Genomic DNA, 25,498 nt, shown 5'->3' on the forward strand with positions numbered 1-25,498 from the left:
AAAGATCTGAGGAACAAGGAGAACCGGCGTCATGACGACATCTAAGGGGGGTGGTAGGGCTCCCCCGGCACTGCCAGTGATACCTGAGCCACCAGAGGGACCCCCTACCCCTTGGGCAGTGGGAAAGCGAACTGGTATTCCCTCACAGTGGAGGGAGCCTGTACACGATTATCCCATGAGCTCTGATAGCAGTGAGGACGAAAGGGGCAACGAGGAATCCTCGACTGTTGCTCATCCGCCCCCGCTTCCGAGATCATTACCAAAGAGGGGCGAATCTTTAAAAAAGGGAGTGGGATTCCAGACTAACGAGGTTTCAAGGGAACTCGAGGCATTGATCAGCCGATTGAGAGGGGTGGTGGCGAATGCTTAAAGTCTAATGCCAGGGGAAAAGCCGAAAGAGAGGGCAAATGGGACGGATTGGCGGATGATTGCAAAAAATTGTGTCTTGGAAGGAGTGCGATTCCAGGCCCCTCCGATTCAAGCATTTCCCATCCGAGCAGCTGCAGGCGGGGGATATGAGTGGCAACCGTTAGATACGAAGTTGGTGAAAGAATTGGCCACAACAGTGAAAAGTCATGGATTAAACTCCCCAGAGACCCAAGTCCTACTAGACTGTGTTTTTGCAACGCCGCTTGCACCTTTTGATATCATTCAGTTGATGCGGGCCGTATTGACCCCCTCGATGATGGTATTGTTTAGGGAGGAGTGGAGGAATCGGTGCACCCAAATTGTTATCGAGGCGCAACAGGCCGGCCATCCCATGGCAGGAGTGACTTTAGAGCAGCTGATGGGTGAAGGGCAGTTCGCAACTCCTCAGGCACAGGCTCAGCGAATGCGGGGGCGCGATTTTGCTGCATCTTCGAATGCTGCCCAAGAAGCGATATGCATCGTTACGGCTCTTGATAAAAGGGAGCCTCCATGGGTCCAAATATGGCAATCGTTAAGTGAGCCCTTCACAAAGTTTTTAGACCGGCTGCAAGCGGCGCTCAAGGTTGCTCGACTTCCCGAGCAAGCTAAGGAGGCGATATTGCTTGACTGTGCACGTACGCAAGCAAACCCACAAACCGCAGTGTTGCTAAGACAGTTACCCATAGGGACCACGCTTTCACAGATGATTCGTTACGTGCTGGAACAGGAACAGATGCAAAGTATGCAACCGGTAGTGGCTGCGGTCCATGCGGCCTGTCGAGATGCACGACTTACTTACGTGCCATAAGTGTGGGGGGCAAGGACACATGGCGCGACAATGCCCTTCAAAAACAAACACCCCTGGAACAGGGGAAGGAGAGAGAGACCTACGATGCTGGCGCTGCGGGCGACTAGGCCACAGAGCTCGACAGTGCAAAGTGGGGAGTCAGCAAAGGAGACCGGGCTGGGGAAACGAGAAGAGGGGATGGCAGGGGGCCGTGCCATCCCCACCTGCCCCAGTGATCAGCTCAACAGGCCCGACGACAGCAGCGCAATGTGTGGTACAGGGAGTCTTTCCTTCCCCGGGACCAGCACAGTCGCCTGCGGTTCCAATAACGCAGTTTCCAACTCAGCTGCCTTGGGGAGATGGGAGCGCGCAATACAGGACGCTGGGAATAGAGCCTCGCCATATGTGGCACTCACCCTAAACATGACCACACGACCAGAAGTAGATATTATAGTTACCCCATGGCTCCCAGAGTTGGGGGGACCACCACGCCTCGTATTAAGAGCCCTTTTGGATACAGGAGAGGACGTTACAGTAATCCCATCACATCTATGGCCAGATGATTGGCCACTCGAACCGAGAGGTTCGCTGCAAGGCGTGGGAGGCATGCAGACCTCACATCAAAGCAGGAACCCAATGCAAATTATGTTGAAGGATCCGGAATCCGGACAAGCTAGGGTAGCATGGTGTAACCCCGCCATTGCTGAGTTACCCATTGTCATCTTGGGACGATGTTTCTTGCAGAAGATGAATATAGTGCTGCGTACAAATTTATCATAATGGCCACTGCCTGTGTCCGCCCATTAAAACTCACCTGGTTGACAGATAAGCCAGTGTGGGTAGAGCAGTGGCCATTGACAGAGGAAAAGGGGGCGGCTGTTCGACAATTGGTACAACGAGAACTTGACGCAGGACACATCGAGCCCTCTACAAGTCCCTGGAACACCCCCATTTTCGTGATAAAGAAAAAATCGGGAGCGTGGCGACTGCTACATGATCTATGCGCAGTTAATGCATGTATACAAGACATGGGCCCGCTACAAGCGGGCCTCCCTTCTCCGGCCATGGTTCCACCTGACTATCAAATAGTGGTTATGGATATTAGAGATTGCTTTTTTAGTGTTCCCTTGCATAAAGAAGATAGAGTACGCTTTGCCTTTACTGTTCCTGAGCCTAACACTCAACACCCGTGCGCCAGATATCAATGGAAGGTGTTACCCCAGGGCATGAAAAACTCACCAGTCTTGTGTCAAATTGCTGTAGCTGCTGCGATACGCCCTCTTCGAGAAAATTTCCCTACGGTCATCATTTTCCATTACATGGATGACGTGTTATTGGCGTCCAACCAAGAGGAGTTACTGGAAAAGGCGCGCGTGCAGCTGATAGTCAGTTTGGAGCGACATGGGTTACACATTGAGCCTCGGAAAACGCAGGTAGGGCGTGCAGTAAAGTATTTAGGTACTCAACTGAGGCCACGAAGCGTGACAGCACAATCATTTGAAATTCGGACTACAGTGACAACACTCCATGAGGCGCAAAAATTAATTGGACAACTATTGTGGCTTAGAAACTTTATTCCAATATCTGAGGCAGAAATGAGTACCTTATATCAACTCCTGAAAGGAGGAGATTCCCCCTAGCTCCAAGGACTCTTTCAAAAAACCATCAGGAGATTCTTAGGACAATTATGGGGCGGGCCCAGCATTGGGGTCTCGCTCGATTTACACCTGAACAACCGGTCGCTGCCCTGATTTACATGACCGACACCGCTGGCCATGGTTTACTAACTCAAAATAGTGGTGAAAAAGGCTGGCCTTTTGCTTGGTTGTATCAAGGCAAACCGAAGATGGCTTTAATTTCTTGGCCAACTTTATTATCCCAGCTTATTCTCCGCTGTCGGAGGCAAACTCAACACTTAACAGGAAAGGACCCGGAGGTCATCGCGTTGCCCTGTTCTTTGGCACAGTGGGAGTTGGTACTTTCGCAAGTGGGGTTTCTGCAAGCGGCGATAGCTGAATTTACGGGTCGTATTGAAGGTCTAAGACCACACCCCTGTGGGGAGATAATCCAGGTACTCCATCTTTTGCCAGCTAGTGCCATAGTTGAACAACCCACCGGAGGCCGCACGGTTTTTACCGACGCGTCATCGATTACTGGGAAAGCTGTCGTTACATGGCAGGAGGATGGTCAGTGGACCCACATTAGTTATCAAGTTCAAGGGCAATCCGTGCAATATCTTGAGGCCAAGGCGGTATGGATGGCTCTCACTCAATGGCCTGAAGAGGCCTTGGATCTAATCACAGACTCTTCCTATGTATATAAGTTACTAAAGAAATGCCGATGGGCACATGGGGCAACATCAAAGATTGCAGGAATGTTGCTCACCGCACTGCAAATGAGAACCGCCCCTGTCTGTCCTATCCATGTTAATAGTCATAGTTCCATACCGAGTTTTCTTTCTGCCAGGGACGAAGTAGCGGACAGCTTAGCAAGGAGCATACTGGCGCTTGAAGAAACTTCTAACCTAAGGCGAGCTTTCCGCTTGCATAATCTGCTCCACTGTGGAGCTCGCGGTCTAGCTAAGCTCGCTGGCATTACGTTGCAAGATGCTCGCTCTGTGATTGCTGCTTGTCCTGTGTGTTCCAAAGGTCCCCTCTGGGAGGCAGGGGTAAACCCTCGAGGGTTGCAGCCCAACCAAATATGGCAGTCTGATGTTACGATTTATGAACCCTTTAATCCACGTAAGTATCTGCATGTTACGGTTGACACCTGCAGTGGAGTTATTTTAGCCACTATGCATGCTAAACAAAATGCTCTCGCAGTTATTTTACATTGGCAGGACTGTATGGCACAACTTGGCATTCCACAAAAAATTAAAACAGATAATGGAGCGGCATATGTCAGCAAGAAGACAAAGGACTTTTGCGCGCGCTGGGATATTCAGTTGAGTCATGGTATTCCCTACAACAGTACGGGCCAAAGCATTGTAGAACGCGCGCATCGCACGTTAAAAGGGTTACTCGACCGACTAAGGGAGGGGGAGAATATAGGCCCAGAAACGGGGGTTCCCCCTCCCCTTGACCCTCCCTTATTTCGGGCACAGCGTCTGTTGACGACGGCACTAATTACCTTAAATCATACCATTCGAGGGAACACCTATAAAACGCAGACTGCAACCCAGGCACATTTCCGGCTCGATGAGAACGAAGGGCCTTACCCTTTGGTTCAAGTACAGGACCTGCAAACCCGTGAATGGAGGGGCCCGCATTCCCTCCGTTGCCTGGGACGTGGGTATGCATATGTGCAAACTGAGAAAGGGACGCTAGAATGGGTACCCAGTCGAAATATTCGACTGTATAGACATTAATCAATTTATTGAGTCTTATCTTGAGAGGTTACCATTTCCCTATGCGTCCTGATGGTGTGGGGGAGCAATGAGGGAGCCGCGACGAACTACTGGCTGGATTGGGCAAAATCCATGAACGTAACGGATGTGTGTCTGTATATGCCGGCTATTGGACAAGCCTCTACCTGTCTGTTGTTCACCCCCCTACTTCACTAGCGATAAGGGGGACAGTTGCTGCCACATAGATAACTGGTCTCATAATCTTGTTATTTGTTCTTGTCCTTGCTATGCTATTACCCTGTCTATTACGCTTAATTAGGTATTCTATGAGTTGTATATTAAGAAGTCTCACCACATATCGATTATTTTATGCGCAGCTTCCCCAGCGAGATCCAGAGCTACTGGAGCTGAGGGAGGGGGAAATGTAGTAAGATAAGGGCTGGCGACCGGAAGATCACGCGCTGTACGGAAAGAGTGAAAGGTCGACCCTCCCTTGTCTCCGCCCCTTATAACATGACACGCCTACTGCTGGGAGTATAAAGGTAAACTACTGCGCAATAAACGGGGGACTTGAACACCCACACTGCGTGTGCTGACTGTTCCTTCCCCAGCCCGGGTCGGCTGGAGATCCGCCGGTATAACCTTGATATGTAACGAACGCTACAGACTGGTATAAACACTACTCAGCAACAACCAAAACATCAGTGTGTTATCAACATTATTCTCATCCTAAATCCAAAACACAGCACTATACCAGCTACTAAAAGGAAAATTAACTCTATCCCAGCTGAAACCAGGACATTGTTTCTCTCACATATTCTCATACATCTCTCCAGCTCCAATTTTCCCATTAAATATCACAGAGGCGCTACCACCGCCGCTGATTGGCTTGACCTTGGCCAGCAGTGAGTCCATCTTGGAGCTGGCTGGCATTGGCTCTATTGGACATAGGGGAAGCTTATAGCAGCTTCTCACAGAAGCCACCCCTGTAGCCACCCCCACTACCAAAACCTTGACATGCAAATCCAATACATTCTACTCCTCGCCTCTGTGAATCACATATTTAAGAATTATCATTAAAATACACATTCATCACACAATCTTCACAAACTTCACTCACATCAACAAAAAAGAATTCCCCACACCAAAATCAAAATAACATCATCACAACACCAAACGAAAGTAGACAATTTACACACAGTCCACCTGTGCTGGTTTTGGCTGGGATAGAGTTAATTTTCCTCATATTAGCTAGTATGGGGCTATGTTTTGGATTTGTGCTGGAAACAGCCTTGATAACAAAGGGATGTTTTAGTTATTGCTGAGCAGTGCTTACAGAGAGTCAAGGCCTTTTCTGCTTCGCACACCACCCCACCAGCAAGCAGGCTGGGGGTGCACAAGAAGCTGGGAGGGGACACAGCTGGGACAGCTGACCCCAACTGACCAAAGGGCTATTCCATACCATATGACATCATGCTCAGCATATAAAGCTGGGGCAAGAAGAAGGAAGGGGGAACATTTGGAGTGATGGCGTTTGTCTTCCCAAGTAACCGTTACGCATGATGGAGCCCTGCTTTCCTGGGGATGGCTGAACACCTGCCTGCCAATGGGAAGTAGTGAATGAATTCCTTGTTTTGCTTTGCTTGCGTGCGCAACCAGCCACTTCCCGGGACGTAGGGCTTCAGTACGCATAGTGGTTGTTCCGGAAGACAAACGTCATAATAACGAATGTCCCCTTTCCTCCTCCTTTCTCTTTGCTTTTACTGCTGAGCGGACTTCATATGGTATGGAATATGCCTTTGGTCAGTTTGGGTCAGCTGTCCTGGCTATGTCCCCTCCCAAGATCTTGCCCACCCCCAGCCTGGAGCCCAGTCCAGTCGGAGGACCATGACTGTGGTGACTTTTCATTTCTGGACACTGAAATTGTAAGGGACCAGTTGGATCAGCTGAATGTCCATAAGGCCATGGGGCCTGATGGGATTCATTCCAGAGTACTGAAGGAGCTAGCGGATGTTACGGCAGGACCCCTCTCGGTCATCTACCAAAGGTCTTGGGAGTCTGGGGAGGTCCCTGCTGACTGGAAGCTAGCCAACGTTATTCAAATTTATAAGAAGGGCATGAGGGAAGACCCAGGAAACTACAGACCTGTTAGTCTAACCTCAGTACCTGGAAAAATTATGGAGAAGATCATGCTGGGTGCTACTGAAAGGCATTTAAAGGACAATGCAATCATCAGGCACAGTCAACATGAGTTCACAAAGGGAAAGTTCTGTCTAACTAATTTGATATCCTTCTACGATAAGGTCACCCACCTAGTGGATGAAGGGAAGGCGGTGGATGTAGTTTTTCTGGATTTTAGTAAGGCTTTTGATACTGTCCCTCACAGCATCCTTCTGGGATGTCCAGCTGTAGGATGAGTGGGTTTATGGTGTGCTGGGTGAAGAACTGGCTGAAGGGCAGGGCTCAAAGGCTTGTAGTGAATGGGGCTACATCTGGCTGGCAACCGGTCACCAGCAGTGTTCCTCAGGGCTCAAGGCTAGGGCCAGTTCTGTTCAATATTTTTATCACTGATCTGGATGCAGGAGTTGAATGCACCCTTAGCAAGTTTGCTGATGATACTAAACTGGCAGGTGCTGTTGACTGTTTCGAGGGACAAGAGGCCTTGCAGAGGGATCTAGATAGATCGGAGCATTGGGCAATCATCAATGGCATGAAATTTAACAAGAACAAATGCTAGATTCTGCACCTGGGATGGAGTAATGCCGGACACAAGTATAGATTGGGAGAGGAGTGGCTGGAGAGCAGCCCTGCAGAAAGGGATCTGGGGTTGCTGGTTGACAGCAGGCTCAATATGAGCCAGCAGTGTGCCCTGGCAGCCAAGAGGGCAAACCGCATCCTGGGATGCATCAAACACAGCATAACCAGCTGGTCAAAAGCGGTGATTATCCCGCTGTATTTAGCATTGCTGCAGCCTCACCTTGAGCACTGTGTGCAGTTCTGGGCCCCACAATTTAAGACGGATGTTAAGTTCCTTGAATGTGTCCAGAGGAGGGCTACAAAGCTGGTGAAAGGGCTGGAAGGCATGTCCTATGAGCACCATATGCAAAGCACCAAGGGATCTTTAGCATCAGTTTAGAAGTAACTCATTTCCGAACATTCAGGCCAATCCCTGTTGGTGTTTGAAAGATTTTATTTTTTTCCCTCCAGTCTTGTTTAATTAATAGGGCTGCAAAGGACCTTGGGAGGTGATGTGGTCCATCCCCTAATCCACTTCCGTTCTCCAAGAAGTCATATGCTTTACCAGGAAAACACACTGGAGTTCCAAGGAGAAAGCCTGATCCAGTGACCCTGCTATACCAAAGACTGCTCTAAATGTTAGGAGAGAGGTGAACTCTCAAAGGTGAGAGTCACAAACCCTTAACAGTTCTGCAGATGGACATCAGTAACTTAATAAACCACACAGCTTTAAAGAGACTTGGGCAAACCAAGGCTTGTTTTTCCTCATTGAATATTTCTGCAAACAGTAATTTTTCACAGTCATTGACCAAACCTACATGTCATGGCCAATCCAATTGCAGTTTCTGTGGAACATATTAGGGTATCCTTTGTTCAATTGCTCCTTTTAAAGTAATACTAAAAACTCACAACTCAGATTTCATCCATTAGTTGAGCCTTTTTTCACATCCCACATCTCTTCCTTCCCAATGCAGTATCAATTGGCTTCAGGCAGGGCCTGTCAATATATGCACAGACAGATTTTGTGCTCTAACCATGGTATTCAAATTATTTTCTAAATATCGGTGTCTAAAAGTTCTAAAAATCAGTGATTCCCAGATTTTGGGGAAAGATACAAGCCAGGTTAATTTTGTTCTTGGCCTGTCCTTCAAGACTCCGCCCCAGACCATGTACTTGTCCTCCTGCCTCCCAGACTTGGTGTCTGCCTCCTCTCCTTGCTGCTGGTCAGAGGGGCTGGGCAGGGAACAGGCAGGACCAAGGGGCTGAAATGCCTCAGGGAGGAACTGTGTCCCAAGGCTGCAGATTACTAGAAGGAAGTTGGAGTTAGGACAGCCATTGGTACTGGGAGATTACAGCACTGTTGCCAAAATGAGCTTTGGACTTGAACAAGTCCAAACAACAACCAAACAACCAACCAACAACCTAAACAATTCTATGATTCTGTGATTCTATGAATATTTAAAGTTAATAAAAATGAACAACTCTTCTATATATGGATGCATAGGTAAGAAACTCAGAAATTTAACAGGAGAATACTGACTACAAAATAATCAGTTCAACTGAGAGCAATGCCCCCTTTCAGCTCTTGCAGCTGGTTTGAGGTCTCTCACTCTCCAACTGTTTCTCCCTGCTCTGCTCTCATGCTGTCCATCCCAGTTACAGGATGGGAACCCCACAGGGTGTTTCACATATCTCAGACCTAGAACAGCTTCTCCATGTCTCGCTCATCCTGCATGGGCATCAGATATAGTATCTGACAGGTTTTTCAAGATTGCTTTTCGGGGATGAATTTCTGAAGCTGAGCAGGACATTCAGAGGAGAGCTGTAGGCTCTGTCTGCACAGAAGCTCAGAACTGCTATCATGGTCAGCCTCAAAGCTCAGACCCACCAGCCATATAACTACCCCAAACAACCTGCATTCCACTCCACTCCCTACAACCTTACATTTGCCAGGGCTTGGTTTCTTTAGGTCAAATCCACTTGAAGCTGCCCTTTCACCTCTTCCTTCTCTGCCAGGGAAGGTACATCTAACGTCTAGCTCTACCATCAGGGGTCCCTATCCAGGGACCTGCTCCCAGGAGGACTTTGTTCCACAGATATTAAGTACATCCACCTGGTTTTTGTTTAGGCTATAAAGGTTGGGGAAATGGTGCTCTGGATTTCTTAACAGCAATCTCAAACTGATCCTGACTATCAGTGTAAGATATAGCCTGAGCATTTCTAGCCAGTTCTGGTTAGGATTTGCCAGTTAACTCTTCAATGGATGATTTGATCCTATTATTTTTCTTGTCTTTAAAACATATAAAATGCTATGGATAAATTAAAGATTCCATGACTTTCTCCTGCTTAAACAGACATGCAAATTCTACAGCTTAATTTATCCTTTATGTGGAAAACTCATCTTTAATTGTGATAATGGAACTTTAGAAGCAAGTTCTCATAAATGGATTTATGCTACTAAATTACTTCTTTCTGTTTTGATCTGCTTATTTTAACTTGTTCCCTCCATCTTCTACTGTTATAATTCATAACCAATTTCCCTTGTTAACTTAAACTGTCATTTTGCAGATCAATTTCCATAAGTTGAATGTCTGAAATGAAGAGATCTCCTAAGCATAATTTCTTGCATTTAACCCATATAATACATTTTCTACCTACTTGTTTTTTAATGCATAGGTCACATTCTGACTAAGAGCCAAAGCCTCCAAGCCGACAGTTAATAGGACATGTTTGCTGGTTACATGCACAAGATTCCTGCTTTGTGCACAGCTGGTCACAGAACTTTTGGATATAATGTTCATCCATTCTTATTTGCCTAAAAATTGAACAAGTTATGCTAGGAAAGAAGCATGGACAGATTTTAGATGTTCTCTAACTGTGGGTGAAGGCTGATAAAGAAAATTATTTGAACTCAATGAAAAAAAAATTGAGTGATAATAGGAAGTTGTGGAATGTTGATTAAAAGAAAAATCGAAACACACCTTAAGTTTACAGAGCAAGAAACTTCTTTTTGATTCATCTCACTTCAAATATCCCAGAGAATGGCTACAGAAAGAGCCAGGAATGAAAGAGGAGGTTTCTCACAAGTTTAGAGTATACTACTGAATTGCATCTAATTTGGTGCTGCTGAATCTTTATTTGACTTTAACTGTTGTCATAAAATTAATTGTACACAGAGGAACTTTCTGTAGTCTTGCCACACTGGAGCTCACACCTCCCACAGCATTGCTCTATGCTGGGCAGAGCTCCCAGAGCAAGGCACTGAGAGCTGGCCCTGTTTGCTCACAGGAGCTGGTTGCTCAATGCATGCTGCTGGCAAGGCCATTGTAGGACCCGGCCATTCACTCCTCACTATGTGTGTTGGCAGATGTAGGCTTGTCTGGGCGCACTGTAATGCTCTATATACATAATTTTGTAATTTTTAAATCTTGCATTTAAAATATAACCTATTCATCTGATATTGATAAACACTTGGATATGACAATTTTTCTTTCTCAGTATATTATGGAAGGTGGAGCTTCGGACAGTCCCCCCTCCCCAGAAGTGGTATTTTCTCAGGGGACTGTCCTGGTTTCAGCTGGGATAGAGTTAATTTTCTTCTTAGTAGCTGGTGTAGTGCTGTGTTTTGGATTTTCAGGATTACATAAATTAAAGATGCTGGCTGGGTTCTTATACAGCAGAGTGCTTAAGCTCAGTTTTATGAGTTGGTGTGCATACATGCATATGCTTCAGTCATTCAATCAACAAGTGAAATAAAATGCTTTGCTGGCCTTAATTGAGGATCTTACAGTGGATTTAAGCACATGGACAAATTTTTTAGTGTTGTGCATTCTCCTTTGAAATCATAGAGAGGCCTGATTATAACTGGTGGGGTTTTTTTAGTACTAAATTATATTAATATATATATTATATATATTAATATAATATTATATTATTATATTGGCCACTGACAAGTAAAATCTGTGTCTGCTAATAGATCTGTTTTCCTAAAGCTTTTGGGACCAGATTTAGGTTCAGCTTGTTTTAAATTACTGTCAGACCAACATTTTACATGTACCTTGCCTCTGTGAAAGAGGCTGTACAACATGCTGGCTGAGGGGGAATCACAGATTTATATATTTTAGAGCAAAGGGAGAAGATGATGTTCAGCTAAAATGACTACAGCCCTGCCCAGTCTTATTTAACTCAACAGCTTGAGGTTGACCGAGGGTGTATTTTTAGAATGACATCCAGGCTTGATTTAAAGACTCCAAGTGCTGCAGAATTTGTCACAGTCCTTGAGAGTTTTTTCCAATAGTCAATTACCCTTTCTTTGAAAAATCTGTGCCTTATTTCTTTGGAACTCTGTTAACTTCTGTCTTCTGGACATTGGATCTTGCTGCTTCATTTCCTCTGTGGGACTAGGGAGTCCTTTATTTTCCCATAGATATTTCTCATGATTATTACTTTATATTTTCATAGTATCAGAAAAAATTCTTTATACTCACAAACCCAGTTAGGCAGACATCTTTTACACCCCAGTATTCCAGTGCTAGGGGTCTGACATAATAAAAATATGCTGTCTTAGAAAAGAGTTGATATGACTGTGGTGCTTTTTATTTCAGTTATTAATCACTGGTTTATGATTAAATATAATTCATGACTGGGATATTAATACTGGGAAAGAAAGGGTATTTGGTATATGCTGTACTTATACTGTAGAAATCATGGTTGCTCCAGTGTCCCCCAAAATATTATTTTCAGTATTTCCTTGAATGTGTCAAACATGCTTTACAAATGGCTTGAGTTCTCTGTTACTTCTTTTTCCATAAACAATTCCCACAGAGTCATACGGCTGGATGATATAGAAAAGGTATCTGGTCCATTCCCTTGCCCCTAGGCAAGATCATCAATTACTGTGAGCCTGTATGACCTTCCTTTTATTCTTTTTTACTGAGAAGTTGAAATACAATCAACATATTATTTCCAAAGAGAATGAAAATTATAAAAAGAAGGATTTTCAAAAAGCCTGAGTAGTAACCTGTGTCCTTTCTCATATGGTTCCCTTAGAAACCAAGTAAGATCAATGGGAGTCACTGTTGGTAAATCCTGCCTTGATGCATTTGTCTCACTGCTTTATGAGTAATTATTGTTCCTGTTTTCTCCTTAGGGCTCTTCCTGCAGTGATGCAGTGGGTCCGAACTCAGAAACCAGGAGAAAGTGGTGTGAATATTATCACTGCAGATTTTGTAGAACTTGGTGACTTTATCAGCACAATCATAAAGCTCAACTATGCCCTGGATGAAGGTGAAGATGACTCTACTTGATAGTACTGTAATATGTTTGTTGTTGCGTTATTTAGAATTTAAAAAAAAAGATTGCATTTTAAAAGAATTATCTTGTAAAACACTGATCTTCCTATAACATGCTGAGGTGTTTAGGGCTTTAGTGGGTCGGCATAGGGGAAATGTTTTAATCAGTTATGATCATTTTTTACATTTGTGTTTCATGTGAAGAGCAAAACTAAACATATTTACAGTGTTTGATAAAAGAAGGCCATTTACATGTTTTCCATGAGGTACCAAATGCAATTCACATGTCGTCTTTGGTTATGAACAGTGCCAAGAAATTTGCTGCTTTCAGAGCAATGGGATGTATATTGCCCTCTGTCCTGTTCACAGACTGTGTGTGCATTACACCGGGAGACTAAGGACAGTATATCTGGCCTGAAAATTTTAAGCCGCTACGCTTCATCTGTTAGGTGGTTTAACTGATCGTATTTATCAGTGAGCTACAGGTTTAAATGCCTTTGTGAAGTAAATCCAAAGTCATGCCTCCAGCACATACATAATCAGTGGACAGTAAACATGATGTATTATGTAGATTGCACAGAGCACAGACTAAATCCTGCTTGTTTTTCATTCTCAAAATGGGGTTTTCCAATGTCTCTGCCGCAGGTCAAGCCAGGAGATATGTGGTGCTGGCTTAACTCTGTACTAGGAGCTGCCAGTGCATATTTTCTGTGGTTCTAGCAGGAACAAAGGCCAGCCTGGAGCACCACTCCCTCCCAGGATTCATCCTGATGGATGTAAGAGCCTGATCCAATGTCCAGTGAATTTAATAGGAAAATTTCCTGTGTTTAGCATGGATTGGGCATAGGATCAGTAAATTGTGTGTACTGTAAAGTGTGCAGAATTTTGTCCCATAGTGGAAACGTGCTTTCTGAAGGATTAAAACTGCACTTAAAAAAAATAGGTGCAGTCTAAGCTTCTCTTTAAGGCAGCTATGAACACAACACTTCTCTGCTGACAAAAAAAATCAGTGCCAGTTTCATCAGTGAAAAATTGCTATACTAAAGAGTGTAGTAGTTAAATTTCTAGCTAATAACAATACCCTATAGTCCTTAAATTGTTTGTGGGATATAATACTGCATAACACAAGGTTGGAAGTCTACTGAATGGCACTGTTCTAGCAGCAGAATCTCTGATCATCCTACTTTTAATGAAACACATAAAACTCAAATATATGGAAAATTTAGTGAGTTATAAAATGAGAGCATTGCCACTGTATGACACCTAACTGGATACAATGCAATCAATCATATCTCCTGGATACATCAATGCACAGGCACACAACTTTGGAAAGCAAAACATTTCATTTGTGCAAAACAATAGATACTATAATGTCTTACAAGGAAAATGCTCTTTGAAATATTGCAGGACTTTATGGGATAAGACTAAGGTCAAGTTTCCATTGATATTACTAGAACTTTTGGTTGAGTGAGAAGAGAGAGTGGCATCATATGGTCCTTTGCTATTTTCTGTCAGATGATAAGGACTACCATCTACCATCAGAGTTAAGAAAAACAAAAATGGTCTCATTGAACAGGTGGGTTACAGGGGGGTGTAAGGTTTTTGTCGGTTTTAGTTTATGAAGAAGTGGAATAAAATGAACGCTTGCTGCTATTTTGTACTGAGAGGGTACCTTGGAAAAAGTGTGTGTGTGTATACTATAAAGAAACATTTAAGTGTATGTGTACTATAAAGACACATTTAAATGTATGTATATGATACAAAGACATCCATGCACACTTGCATAATGATATTCTGGTTTCTGGACAGGAGTATTATAAATTTGGTTTGAGAAAACTGCAGGTGTTACGAAGTTATGATGCCTCCTTCAGTAGCAGTTTTTACTGTATAGGTTAGGACGGTAAGATTCATCCTCAGTGAAATCTGTGATCTAAGCCAGTTAGGTTTTTTTACAGCATTAAAACTTGACTCAAACTGCCCCAAAAATTTACCAAGAGTCACAGCCCATCTTTGCATTGAACAAGGGGGTAGGACTCGAGTTCTTTCACCCACGGCTAAGCAAGATATGGGGTGGGTTGATGCACTTTGTTTCCACTTTCCACAGGCTCTCCAAGCAAAATTAATGTAACGGGCACATAAAATGAAACATGAGCATATGTTTTCTTGAACCCTGTGCAAATTGAAAACTTGTGTATTTTGCATAGTTTGTGAAGGAGTACCTTTTCTTTTATGTGGGGTGCCCCAAATAGAAACATGAAAATGTTTGCTTATTTATTGGAGATGTGGTGTGAAATGCTCTTCTCATTTTTCTGTTTAGCTGGATTTGTTTGTTTCCAGATTCTTCCTGTCATCTTTCAGCTACTTAAGTATAGTTGAAATGTTTAAACTATCCTTTTAATATAGTAAAATGATCTGAATCTTTGGGTAGAGCAAAACTAAGTTTCTTTTTTGGATTCTGATTGAAATTCTGCTTAATCTGAGAGCACCAACACCGAGTTCCTCCTGAGACCCCCCCATTCAAACACACACCAGACACACTAAGCTTTTTGCTTACACAAAGGTGTACTCAAAGCAAATGTTCTGCTGTATTTAAGAAAAGGCGTGTGCGTGCCTGTATATATGAATAAATATAGAGCTATATCATATCTTGAGCTTATTAGCATTGTTATGAAATGTTCACTTAGCATCAGTTTTATTCTAATTGTCATTTGGGTACTGGAAAATAAAAGCAAAGCAAAAAGAAAATCCTCTGACAAGAAGGATAAGGCCCCAAAACTGTAATCAAACTGTCCTGATAGGGATGCACTCCCTGTTGATATTGTTTGGGAGATCTCGCCAGAAAAGAACAAGCCAGACAGGACTATGCAGCACAACTTGACCATTCAAGAGCTCAGTTTTGCCACCCATATGCAACTAAAACTCTCTTTGATTTCAACCAGAAACGTGCTTGTGGGGTTGGGTCAGATGAGTTGTTCTGACCTGATTCATTTGGGAGGTTTCTACACATGTATTATGAAGAATCTTGCATGGGAAATTAGATGACTGTAATCAGCCTATCAGAGGAAAAATACCTGTCTACGCTATTGATCTTTATAAGCATCTGTTTACTCAAAATGTCATGTCATTCTTTGTCAAAACATTTTTTTCTCTTCCCGTGCTCATTTTCCCCCTCGCTATGTTCATTGTATACACATCAAGTAGTATTGTTTTCTGACATTTTCACGTGATTACTTGATTCTTTCTTTCAGTCACACTTGAAAAATTGCAACTGCATTGCACAACACAAGCCGAATGGCAGTGTTTCAGCTGGTGTAAACCAGTTTACACAAGCTGAGAATCTCTTTCGATACTGATCCAACCTGCAGCGATTTGAACCAAATAGCAGCTGGTTCCAGGGGTCTGATTCCTGCCTTGTGTGGAGAGAGGTAAGATCAGAATCAGACCACAGGAGCCTAGTTTTAAAATCAGTGAGTTATTTACATTCATTTGCTGTTGGTTACATTACTGGTTTTGTAGGTTCTGCCATTTCAAGCCATTCTTTTAAATATACACATGTGTATATATATGCATATGTGCATGAGAGGGAATGTATGATCCTGTATGCTGGGCTAAGTCTTTCTGTCATACTGATACAAATCTAGACCATTTCTACTAATTTCAAAGCAGTTATTAAAGTTTTACCCTGGGATGAAAGGGAGCAGATAGTCAGTGTATAGTAAGTATATGCTGTGTTGCAAAGGAAATTTAAAATTGTGGAGGTTAACGCCACAATATCAAAAAAGTGGAATGCCCTGAAAACACAGCTCCAGTGCCGTTTATCCTGAATATAGTATATGGAGTACTAGGTATTAGCAACTGAGTAGACTATTTGGTGATTTCAACAGTTCAGTTAACACCATTTTAAACTTCTAAACTCATTTTCAGTGAAGTAAAAGCTAATAGTGTATGACGTATTTGCTGTATCTCAGTGGTAGCTTCTGTGTTATATACAGTCAACGTTGTTCTGAATTGTATATGTTTACCCAATGATGAGGTTAAAATATGCTGTAGAGTATGTGCAATGTATTGATTACAAGTATGTTGGAGTTCGGTGGTCTGTTTAGTTTTTACTGTGCTGCTGTTTTGTAGGTATGTGTGTGTATGGGAGTATGGATTGTCTACAATGTACGAGGAAATAATAATTAATCCTAAAGGAAAAGGGCAGTTATGTAACCTGCCTTAATGCATTCGCATAATCTTCTTTGAATCCTATAATTATCAGTTCTGATTTCAAACGTTACCGAGAATTGTCCATAGGGCTGACTCCCTCACTTTTTGGCACTAAGGAGTTAAACTTGAAGTTACTTGGAGCTCACTTACATATTGGTAAAGAACAGCATGTTTGCCTGATTGACTACCTTTGTACAAGGTGGCAAAGATGTGGTTTCCAGTGTGATACATATCAAATCACTTCTGTGCACATACAGCTCCTGCTGATGTCAGCAGGAATTGTGTTCATGTTATTGAATGGCCTAAAATTCCTCTTCTGGGATACAATCATGATACGAAGGTGGTGGTATCCTGGCTTTGGGGAAGTGCCTGGATGCTATGCAATACTGCTCATGTTCTGTGCTGGAACGTAGCTGTAAATTTGCAGGAAGAGCTTTGAACTCTGCTCCAATCCAGGGTGGACTGTAAAAATTCTTATGTTAAAATGATAAATGTCGGAGGCTGAGCAGCCTGGCCTGGCCTGCCCACGTACAGCATTCTGCTTTCAGGAGCTGTGGCAGCTTTAATTAAAAAAGCAATAATAATTTCCCAGTGGCTGGCAGGACCTAGTGCTCTAGTTAGGAATCTCTACATTGCCCACAGGTATGACCCCTCTACCATTCCCACAGCCAGGTCTAGCTCTCCCTTCATGGTTTCTGTCTGAGATGCCTCTGCCTGATGCCAAGGGTAATTCTGAAAGACATACTGAACACAGAGAGAGTCCACCTCATGCCTGGCCCGTTGAGCAGGAGTAGGCAGAGCACACCTGGCCTACAGTATGTTTGGTGTGAGGTCAGCTTCAGTCAGACCCACCTGGGCAGTGATTGAGGGAAGGCAGAAGTCTGATTTCAGACCCTCTTCTGTTATCTTTGTCTACTTAAAATGCAGCATCTTCCTACTCTTCTCCTTTGCCTCTACTCAGTGCTTCTTATCTCAGCTTCTGCATACTCATCCCTTTAACTGCCAGCTGTGAGCAACACTGCTCAAAGTGAGTATTATAGATTTGTCATCCTCAGTACACCATCACAATCCAGAAGTTCTTATAAGATTTTGAGTACAGGGCTAAAAGATGGCAGTGTCCCACATCTGATGTCCTGGGATGGTTTATCTCCACACTCCAAGTTATGTACACACGTCCCCTTAGATGGGCCTCACTTTGGCTGATGAGAATTCAGGTTTAAACTTTCTCCCTCCAAATTAAAAACAGATTGGATGATACACCATTGAGTCCCTCCTAAGATGGAGGTACACTTAGGCTTTTTTTTCTGCAGTGAGATGACACGTACTAGTCTCTTCCCTCAGCTCTTGGTCCTACAAAAGTCAATTTGATCAGCAGAGATTCCTAGAGTAGCATGCTTGACACCAGCAAATCAGTTTTCTCACTTTTGCCCTTCTCATTCTCTCCCCCATCCCACCAGTGGGGGGGAGTGAGCGAGCGGCTGTGTGGTGCTTAGTTGCCAGCTGGGGTTAAACCATGACAGTGACAAATAGAAACATAAAAGTAGCATGACAGTTTGGCCCTACCTGTGCCTTGTCTGTGTGCCATAATTGCAGGTTTGTGAACAGGCAGACCACGACCCCCACGGGTAATGTTCACAGTAGCACCCCGGCTACTCCCAGTCACCAGGCTCAGCAGGATCAGGTGCATTAACATAGTCTTTTCTGTAGTTAAGGTGTCCATCTACAGAACATGGACAGGTAACAAAAGCTCAAGAAACTATCACTAGCAGTTGTGTCTGTATCTTAGTGACACATCTCCTCTGATTTGCAGAGTCTATAAATCTGCTTCACAATACGAAGTTACTAAGCAGTGTAACTAGAAAGGGGCAATAATGCATGATACACATTTGTCAGTAATTTAATTAATACTTTAAGGACCAGAAGCCACAATGGCTTTTTTGGCCACTTATTTATCAGGAGTACTAATCATGACTGCACATTATTTCTATTTAAGAAGTTGCTTATAAATCATTCTGCATACATGACAAATAAAGACCTGCTATTGCTCTTCATTGCTTATAAGCATTCTCAAAAATATTTTCTAGGAATAAGAATAAAAGCATGAAAAAGTTCTTCCTATATAACATGTCAAAGAATAGAACCTTAAGAGTAAACAGCCCCAATCTACTACCCCGTAACCAATTAATTTTAATGTGCCTATACCCGTCCTTTGCATAAGCACTTTGCTACAGTGAATCCTTCCTTCAGCTTTTTGTTGTTCTTAGTTTTGACTAGCCTGTCTAAACTACAAACCATCACTATTCAAAGTTTATCTGAATTTTCTAGCAACAGCAGAAGACACAACAGCTAGCCTATTTCTCATTTCACTGGTCAAACTTTATTTGATGAGGCAGAAGGTTATAAACAGTCTTTGGGAAGGAATAATGCTTAGTAAACTTGAAAAATGTTTCACAGACAAACTATTTATTCATTGAAAAATGCAAAAGTTTTTTTCCCCTCATTGTGAAATTGAATCAACGCTAAATTTGATAGGCTATTACGGTAGAACATTATCATTTTGTTTTGCCTCAAAAAACCAAAACCCAATAGGAAGTTTTAAAAGCAAAGTATTTACTTTAAACATACTCCAAAAAGTTTTTATTTTGAAAAGTTTGAAGTGAAACGTGCAATCATTTTCTATTTTAGATATTTAGTCACATATGCTATTATGATTTTTATACCTTGTTGAGAAAAAAAGAAATTGCATCAAGTCAAAACATTGCTTCCTCCTTTAGTAAAGAAAGGCAATAAGTCTTCACACAGCTGTCGTAGTGAGAACTCATAGTACTCTTTACACAATAATTCATCAATGAACAAGCCTTTCAGAGGGAATTAAGTATAATCAAAACCAGAAGTATGATAAAACTGAAGACTGAGAAATATCAGCGGTACTGTACATAGAAAAATACTGTTTATTCACATCTGTTAGCAAAGCTCCTACCAATCAACATCAGAAGTGTATCAACAGCCATATAAATGTAAGTACATGATAGAGATGAATTCAACCTTTTAAAGGAAAAAAACTAAAATAACTTCCCCATACATCTTGTAACCTGTGTGCATTGAAGCCAACAAAAAAAGCTTCCTTATTAACTTAGTGTAAGACTGTTGGCTGCAAACTCAGTCAGCTTTGCAGACTGGTGTGACCTTGGCATGGTTTTCTGCAGCCTCTTAAATTAAAGGTTGGAGGTTTTGTTTGCTTCGGTTGTCTGTTAATGAAGGCAGATCTGATCTGGTGGAAGGAATGGTCAGAACAAAAGGGCCTCTCCACCAGCACCCCCAAAGAGAGGAACAGCTCTTCTTACAAATGTAGCTACCCAACAAGAGCTGAAAGGAATAAAAAAATACCTGAGCCATTATGGCCTAATACAAAATACACTGCAGGTCTCCTTGCACTGCCTGATAGAGCCACACAACCTCTCTGCTCTAAGTTTGAAGGCAAAAGAGTGAGAATTGGGTAGGTTTGCACATGCTCATAATTCATTACTGCTTTCACTAGGAAATGGGAGACAAAGTGCAGGCCAGGGTAAAAATACCTGTTTGGTGCTGCACCCTCTCTTAGAAGCAAAAGTGAGGCTCCCACAGGAAGCAAAAATCCAAATACATTTGAGGTTATTTACAGCTCTTTGCCTTTTGCCCTCTGTGGTGAGCTCTGGGCATGCAGTGACCTTGGGGAAGTGCAGCCAGCAGATGAGATCTGCCAAGTGCCTCTGCCCTGCAACACAGGCACCACCTCAAGACTGAAGTGCCAGGGCAGGAATTAAAATGGAAAGCAAGAGAATACACCTGTGCAGAACAGACACAGCAGTGACAAGCATGAACCAAGGAAGTAGTTTGCCCTAAAACAATAATCAAACTCTGGAACAGAACCCCAAACCTCCCAAATATCCGACGTGTGTCTCACCCAGAGGACAATGCTGCATTGAATCCCCCTTCACTCCAGCAGACTGGCAGAAACACATCAAGATGTCAGAGTGCCCAAAACATATTTCCCAATTTGTTGGGACCCAAGGTGTGTGGGTCAGCACAGGCAGGACGCAGGAACAACCACAAAACCACGGATGAAATGCAAAGAGTAAATGTATTCTTGTTACCTCACCAACCAGGGAATCCCCAAAGCAGCACCCAGGCAGAGGCACACAAGCGGGGACGCAGGTACCGCTGAGCTCAGTCCATGCTGGAGGATCGTCGACCCTGCTGGTTTTGCCTGTTTATCAGGGATTCGCGCAGGTGTAGTTTACCACTGTGCTTTTTGATCTTCTCTGTAGCAGGGCAGGAATTTCAAGCATGTCTGATAGGGTGCCTCTAAGTCTATCATAGGCCTATGTTAGCTGAACACAGATGTTCTACTTGTCAAGCACACAAGGATAAACAACAATTAGTATGATGTATGTATTTTTCTACACCCCAGCTTCAGGTCACTTGAGCGTGTTTATAATCCTCCTCGCCAATCTTCCGTTATTATCCCACATTCCACACCCTTGCTCAAAGGACCACTTCCTCTGGGGCTGGCAAAGCTGGAGGTGTCCATTTGAGCTTGCGGGGTGTAGGGCAGGGTAATTTACAGAGGCATGTAATAAACACATATAGAAAAAGGAATAAACATATCCCTACAGTAATGCTTTGAATCAGGTGTCCCACCCATCCTGTTAGGGAATTAAACCACTCAGCTAGCCAGGCACCAGCAGTAGATTTTTTCATTATTTGATGCATTAAGTCCTGGAGATGTTGAATGTCGTCCTCTACGCTGGCTGATTCATCAGTTACATTGAAGCAACACATGCCTTCAAAATCAGAGCAGCATTTATGGTGTCGAAGAAGGAGATATAGCCCACCACCAACTGATTTTGTAATGTTCCTTGGCGTACAGCTGTTACCTACTTGGAAAGAATAACAACAAGGAACATAAATATCAAAAGCACTTAGCATAGTATAATTCTGTAATACAGCTACCGGGGTTGGTACGCCAATGAAACACGTTGTCAAGAGAGCTGCAGCTGTTAATCCTCCCTCAATACAAAAGGCAGATGAGCTAGTTACAGTAGAGGCCAACCAAAATCTAAGTATTTACATGTTGATCTCACGGAAATGTATCCAGGGCATGTGCTTGTAGTACAAGACTACAAAGCATGATGAACCAACCTGTGATAAGGGAGGAAAACAGGAGTGTCATCTCCTTCCAGTAATACATACGCCGTTGCTCCAGCTCCTTCAGCTAATATTACTCCGGGTTTGATAACCTGATGTGGGGTAATTGCCCACACAGATTGAAGAGCTGTGGCTTGTGCTTTTTCAGATTGAACTTCAGTTCGATGTTGGGTTTGCGACACCAATAACACTGGTCCAATGCAATCTCCTCTAGATAAGGCACAGGTATTTGTCAAAGATACCTGAAGTACAAGAACTTGAGAATTTGATATCAACAGAGGACGAAAAATAAGAGGAAAAGTTGGGGTACAGAACCATACGGCATTCTCAGGGGTTATATGAATCTTCACATCTAGACTAATAGGTCGCGGCCCCACCATGCAATCTGTCGGTGTAAACAATTCCATTTCCCCTGCAGTTAATATTTTGGGAGAGATACCATCTGGAAGAATTTCAATCCTCACCATGTTTTGTACTGGAGGTGTTGTAATATAATCATAGGGTGTTTGATTATGAATATTCTGTCTGTTTAACAAAAAAACTGCTTTAGTAAGATGTGACTCCAATGTTGTAAAGTTTTAGTACTGGTTAGCTTTTTTTAATTGTTTCTTCAACATCCCATTCATTCTTTCAATCAACCCATTAGCTTGGGGATGGTAGGCAATGTGGAATGTCCAATCTAGCCCTTGAGCCCAATCTTGGACATTATGTCCACTAAAGTGTATTCCTTGGTCACTTAGTATTTGGTGACGAGGTCCGTATTGATGAATGAGTTGTTCTAATGCTTCAGTTGTGCTATGGTGATGTCCTGGTTTCAGCTGGGATAGAGTTAGTTTTCTTCTTAGTAGCTGGTAGAGTGCTGTGCTTTGGATTTAGGATGAGAATAATGTTGATGATAACACACTGATGTTTTGGTTCTTGCTGAGCAGAGTTTACACTAGTCAAGGACTTTTCAGCTTCCCATGCTCTGCCGGGTGCACAAGAAGCTGGGAGGGAGCACAGCCAGGACAGCTGACCCAGACTGGTCAAAGGGCTATTCTATACCATATGACATCATGCTCAGTATATAAGCTGGGGGAAGAAGGAAGGGGGGGACATTCGGAGTGATGGCGTTTGTCTTCCCAAGTAACCGTTATGTGTGATGGAGCCCTGCTTTCCTGAGGATGGCTGAACACCTGCCTGACGATGGGAAGTAGCAAATGAATTCCTTGCTTTGCTTTGCTTGTGTGCGCAGCTTTTGCTTTACCTATTAAACCGTCTTTATCTCAACCCATGAGTTTTCTCACTTTTACTCTTCCGATTCTCTCCCCCATCCCTTTGTGGGGGGAGTGAGTGAGTGGCTGTGTGGTGCTTAGTTGCTGGCTGGGGTTAAACCACGACAGTCCTTTTTGGCGCCCAACGTGGGGCTCGAAGGGTTTGAGATAATGACAGATTTAATTGGAATGTGCTAGATTGAATTTATAGCTGTTATTGCTGTTTAGCTATTAAACGGCAGGCTTCTGTGCTTGCCACGGGGCTTGCTTGCCTTACTGTATATTAGAGTCTAGTGCTCGTTAGCGGCTGCTTTTTGCTTTTGCTGCTTGCTGTACTGCTTATCATCTTACTGTGCTATGCCTGGGAACATTTTGATAACAGCAATGGCCATGCGCCTGGGCTGGCAGATGGCCAGGGCATCGCTGCTGTTTCTGTGCTGCTGTACTGGACAGGCTGGAACTCCAGTGTGAACTCGAGTTGAAGGGACTGTCACCTGTGGATGAGTCCACATGGGAGCAGGACACCCCGAAGCATCTGTGGACATGGATAAGCCCATGCCAGAGCAGATATGTCTCAAAGCATCTGTGGCCATGGTTATGTCTGTGCCGCAGCAGATATACCTCTTGAAGGGATTGTGGCCCAAGGATAAGTCCACGCTGGAGAAGGTACACCTCGAAGCATCTGTGGCTGTGGATAAGTCCGTGCTGCAGCAGGTACACCTTGAAGCATCAGTGGCTGTGCATGAGGTCATGCTGGAGCACCTCAAAGCGTGTGGCCATGGGTAAGGCCATGGTGGAGCAAGTTTACTTCTGAAGAGACTGTGGCTGCAGGCATTGCCACGCTGGAGCAGGTATATCTCTGAAGGCATTGTGAATGAGTGGGAGCGAGCGAGCGGCTATGTGGTGCATAGTTGCTGGCTGGGGTTAAACCACGACAGTTTGGTGGGTTTAGCAAAAAACAGTCCTGACGCTGTATCCACAGCAGTGAATACATATCGCCACCCCCTCGACAGGGGCAGGGGGCCAATGTAATCGACCTGCCAGGTATTCAAGGCCCACTGACCCCGTTTTATCTTTCCCCATGGCCTATATAATGCCCTTAAATGTAGCTGCATACAAATAGTACAATTATGTGCACATGCTTTATAAATATGTAATGGCAGAGGGGTTTGATTGTGAGCAATGTCCCATGCGCGTGCAGTATGAGCTGATCGATGTCCACAAGCTATATGCGCATTTATAGCTTGAGCATGTACTTTGGCGGAGGCCATATCATCTACTTCCCTATTATTTTGTGACTCAAGCGAATCATCTTTTTGATGAGCTGAGACATGCTTTACTTCTAAAGGATACCTTTGTACATATTGCCAAATTTGTTGCCATATATCTGCCCCCATATAGGGTATTTTTGTACATGCCAATCCTCTTGGGCCCAGCGGGGTAACCACATTGTGAGGCTTTTGTATACAACCCAACTGTCAGCGTATAAGTAATGTGCCTTCCCTTCCAGGATGGCAAGAGATTCTGCAATCAATTCAGCCCACTGGCTAGATGCCTGTACACCTGTTTGCCATAATATAATTTCTGGAACCGATGCATATGCAACTGCTCTCCATTGTCTTTGTCCAGTTGCCATGTATGTTGCACTTCCATCGGTAAACCAGGCATCTTTTTTGTGCTATTCTATTAACTCGTCATAAGGGGGAGCTTCCTCCACAGGAGATGTAGGGATATCTCCAAGGGGAAAAGTTTCCCCTAGTGTTGGCATATGATTAAATGATACAGTTCCTAGAAGAGTGGCATGTGGAGTGGTTACATGTGGTTTTCCTGGTAGAAATAGTTGCTGTAAATAATGTTTTCATTTCCAGTGTTTGGCTGCCTGAGCTACCCCTGCATGGGCCCTAACAGAATCATCAGTAACCCACCCCTGAATAGGAATGGGTGTGTGTACAGTCACACTATCTTGGCCTGTGATTCTTTCGGTTTCTTGTAGTGCCCAAAGTACAGATAAAATTTGTTTTTCCGTCGGGATATAATGTATAGTGGAGCCTTGTAATGCCTTGAAACAAAATCCTACAGGTTCTTTCCGATTTTTCATCCCAGTCATCTGCCACAATCCCTTCAGAGGTTTACCTGCTGCAGCACAGACATAACCACGGCCACAGACACTTCGGGGTGTCCTGCTCCCATGTGGACTCATCCACAGGTGACAGTCCCTTCGACTCGAGTTCACACTGGAGTTCCAGCCTGTCCAGTACAGCAGCACAGAAACAGCAGCGAT

General features: G+C 43.6%; 1 protein-coding gene across 1 annotated transcript in view; it reads left to right on the plus strand.

Moving 5' to 3' along the window:
* Positions 1-25,498, plus strand: part of LOC148055421 (uncharacterized) — a 100,897-nt gene that overhangs the window by 69,464 nt on the left and 5,935 nt on the right. Inside the window, exon 5 of the mRNA XM_087760270.1 lies at positions 12,427-12,563. Coding sequence (XP_087616396.1) covers positions 12,427-12,563 — 137 coding nt within the window. The remainder of the gene's footprint in view (positions 1-12,426; positions 12,564-25,498) is intronic.

The sequence above is a fragment of the Nipponia nippon genome, unplaced genomic scaffold (assembly GCF_047370975.1).
Source record: "Nipponia nippon isolate SJK-2023a ecotype South Korea unplaced genomic scaffold, ASM4737097v1 scaffold_22, whole genome shotgun sequence".
Lineage (NCBI taxonomy): Eukaryota > Metazoa > Chordata > Aves > Pelecaniformes > Threskiornithidae > Nipponia > Nipponia nippon.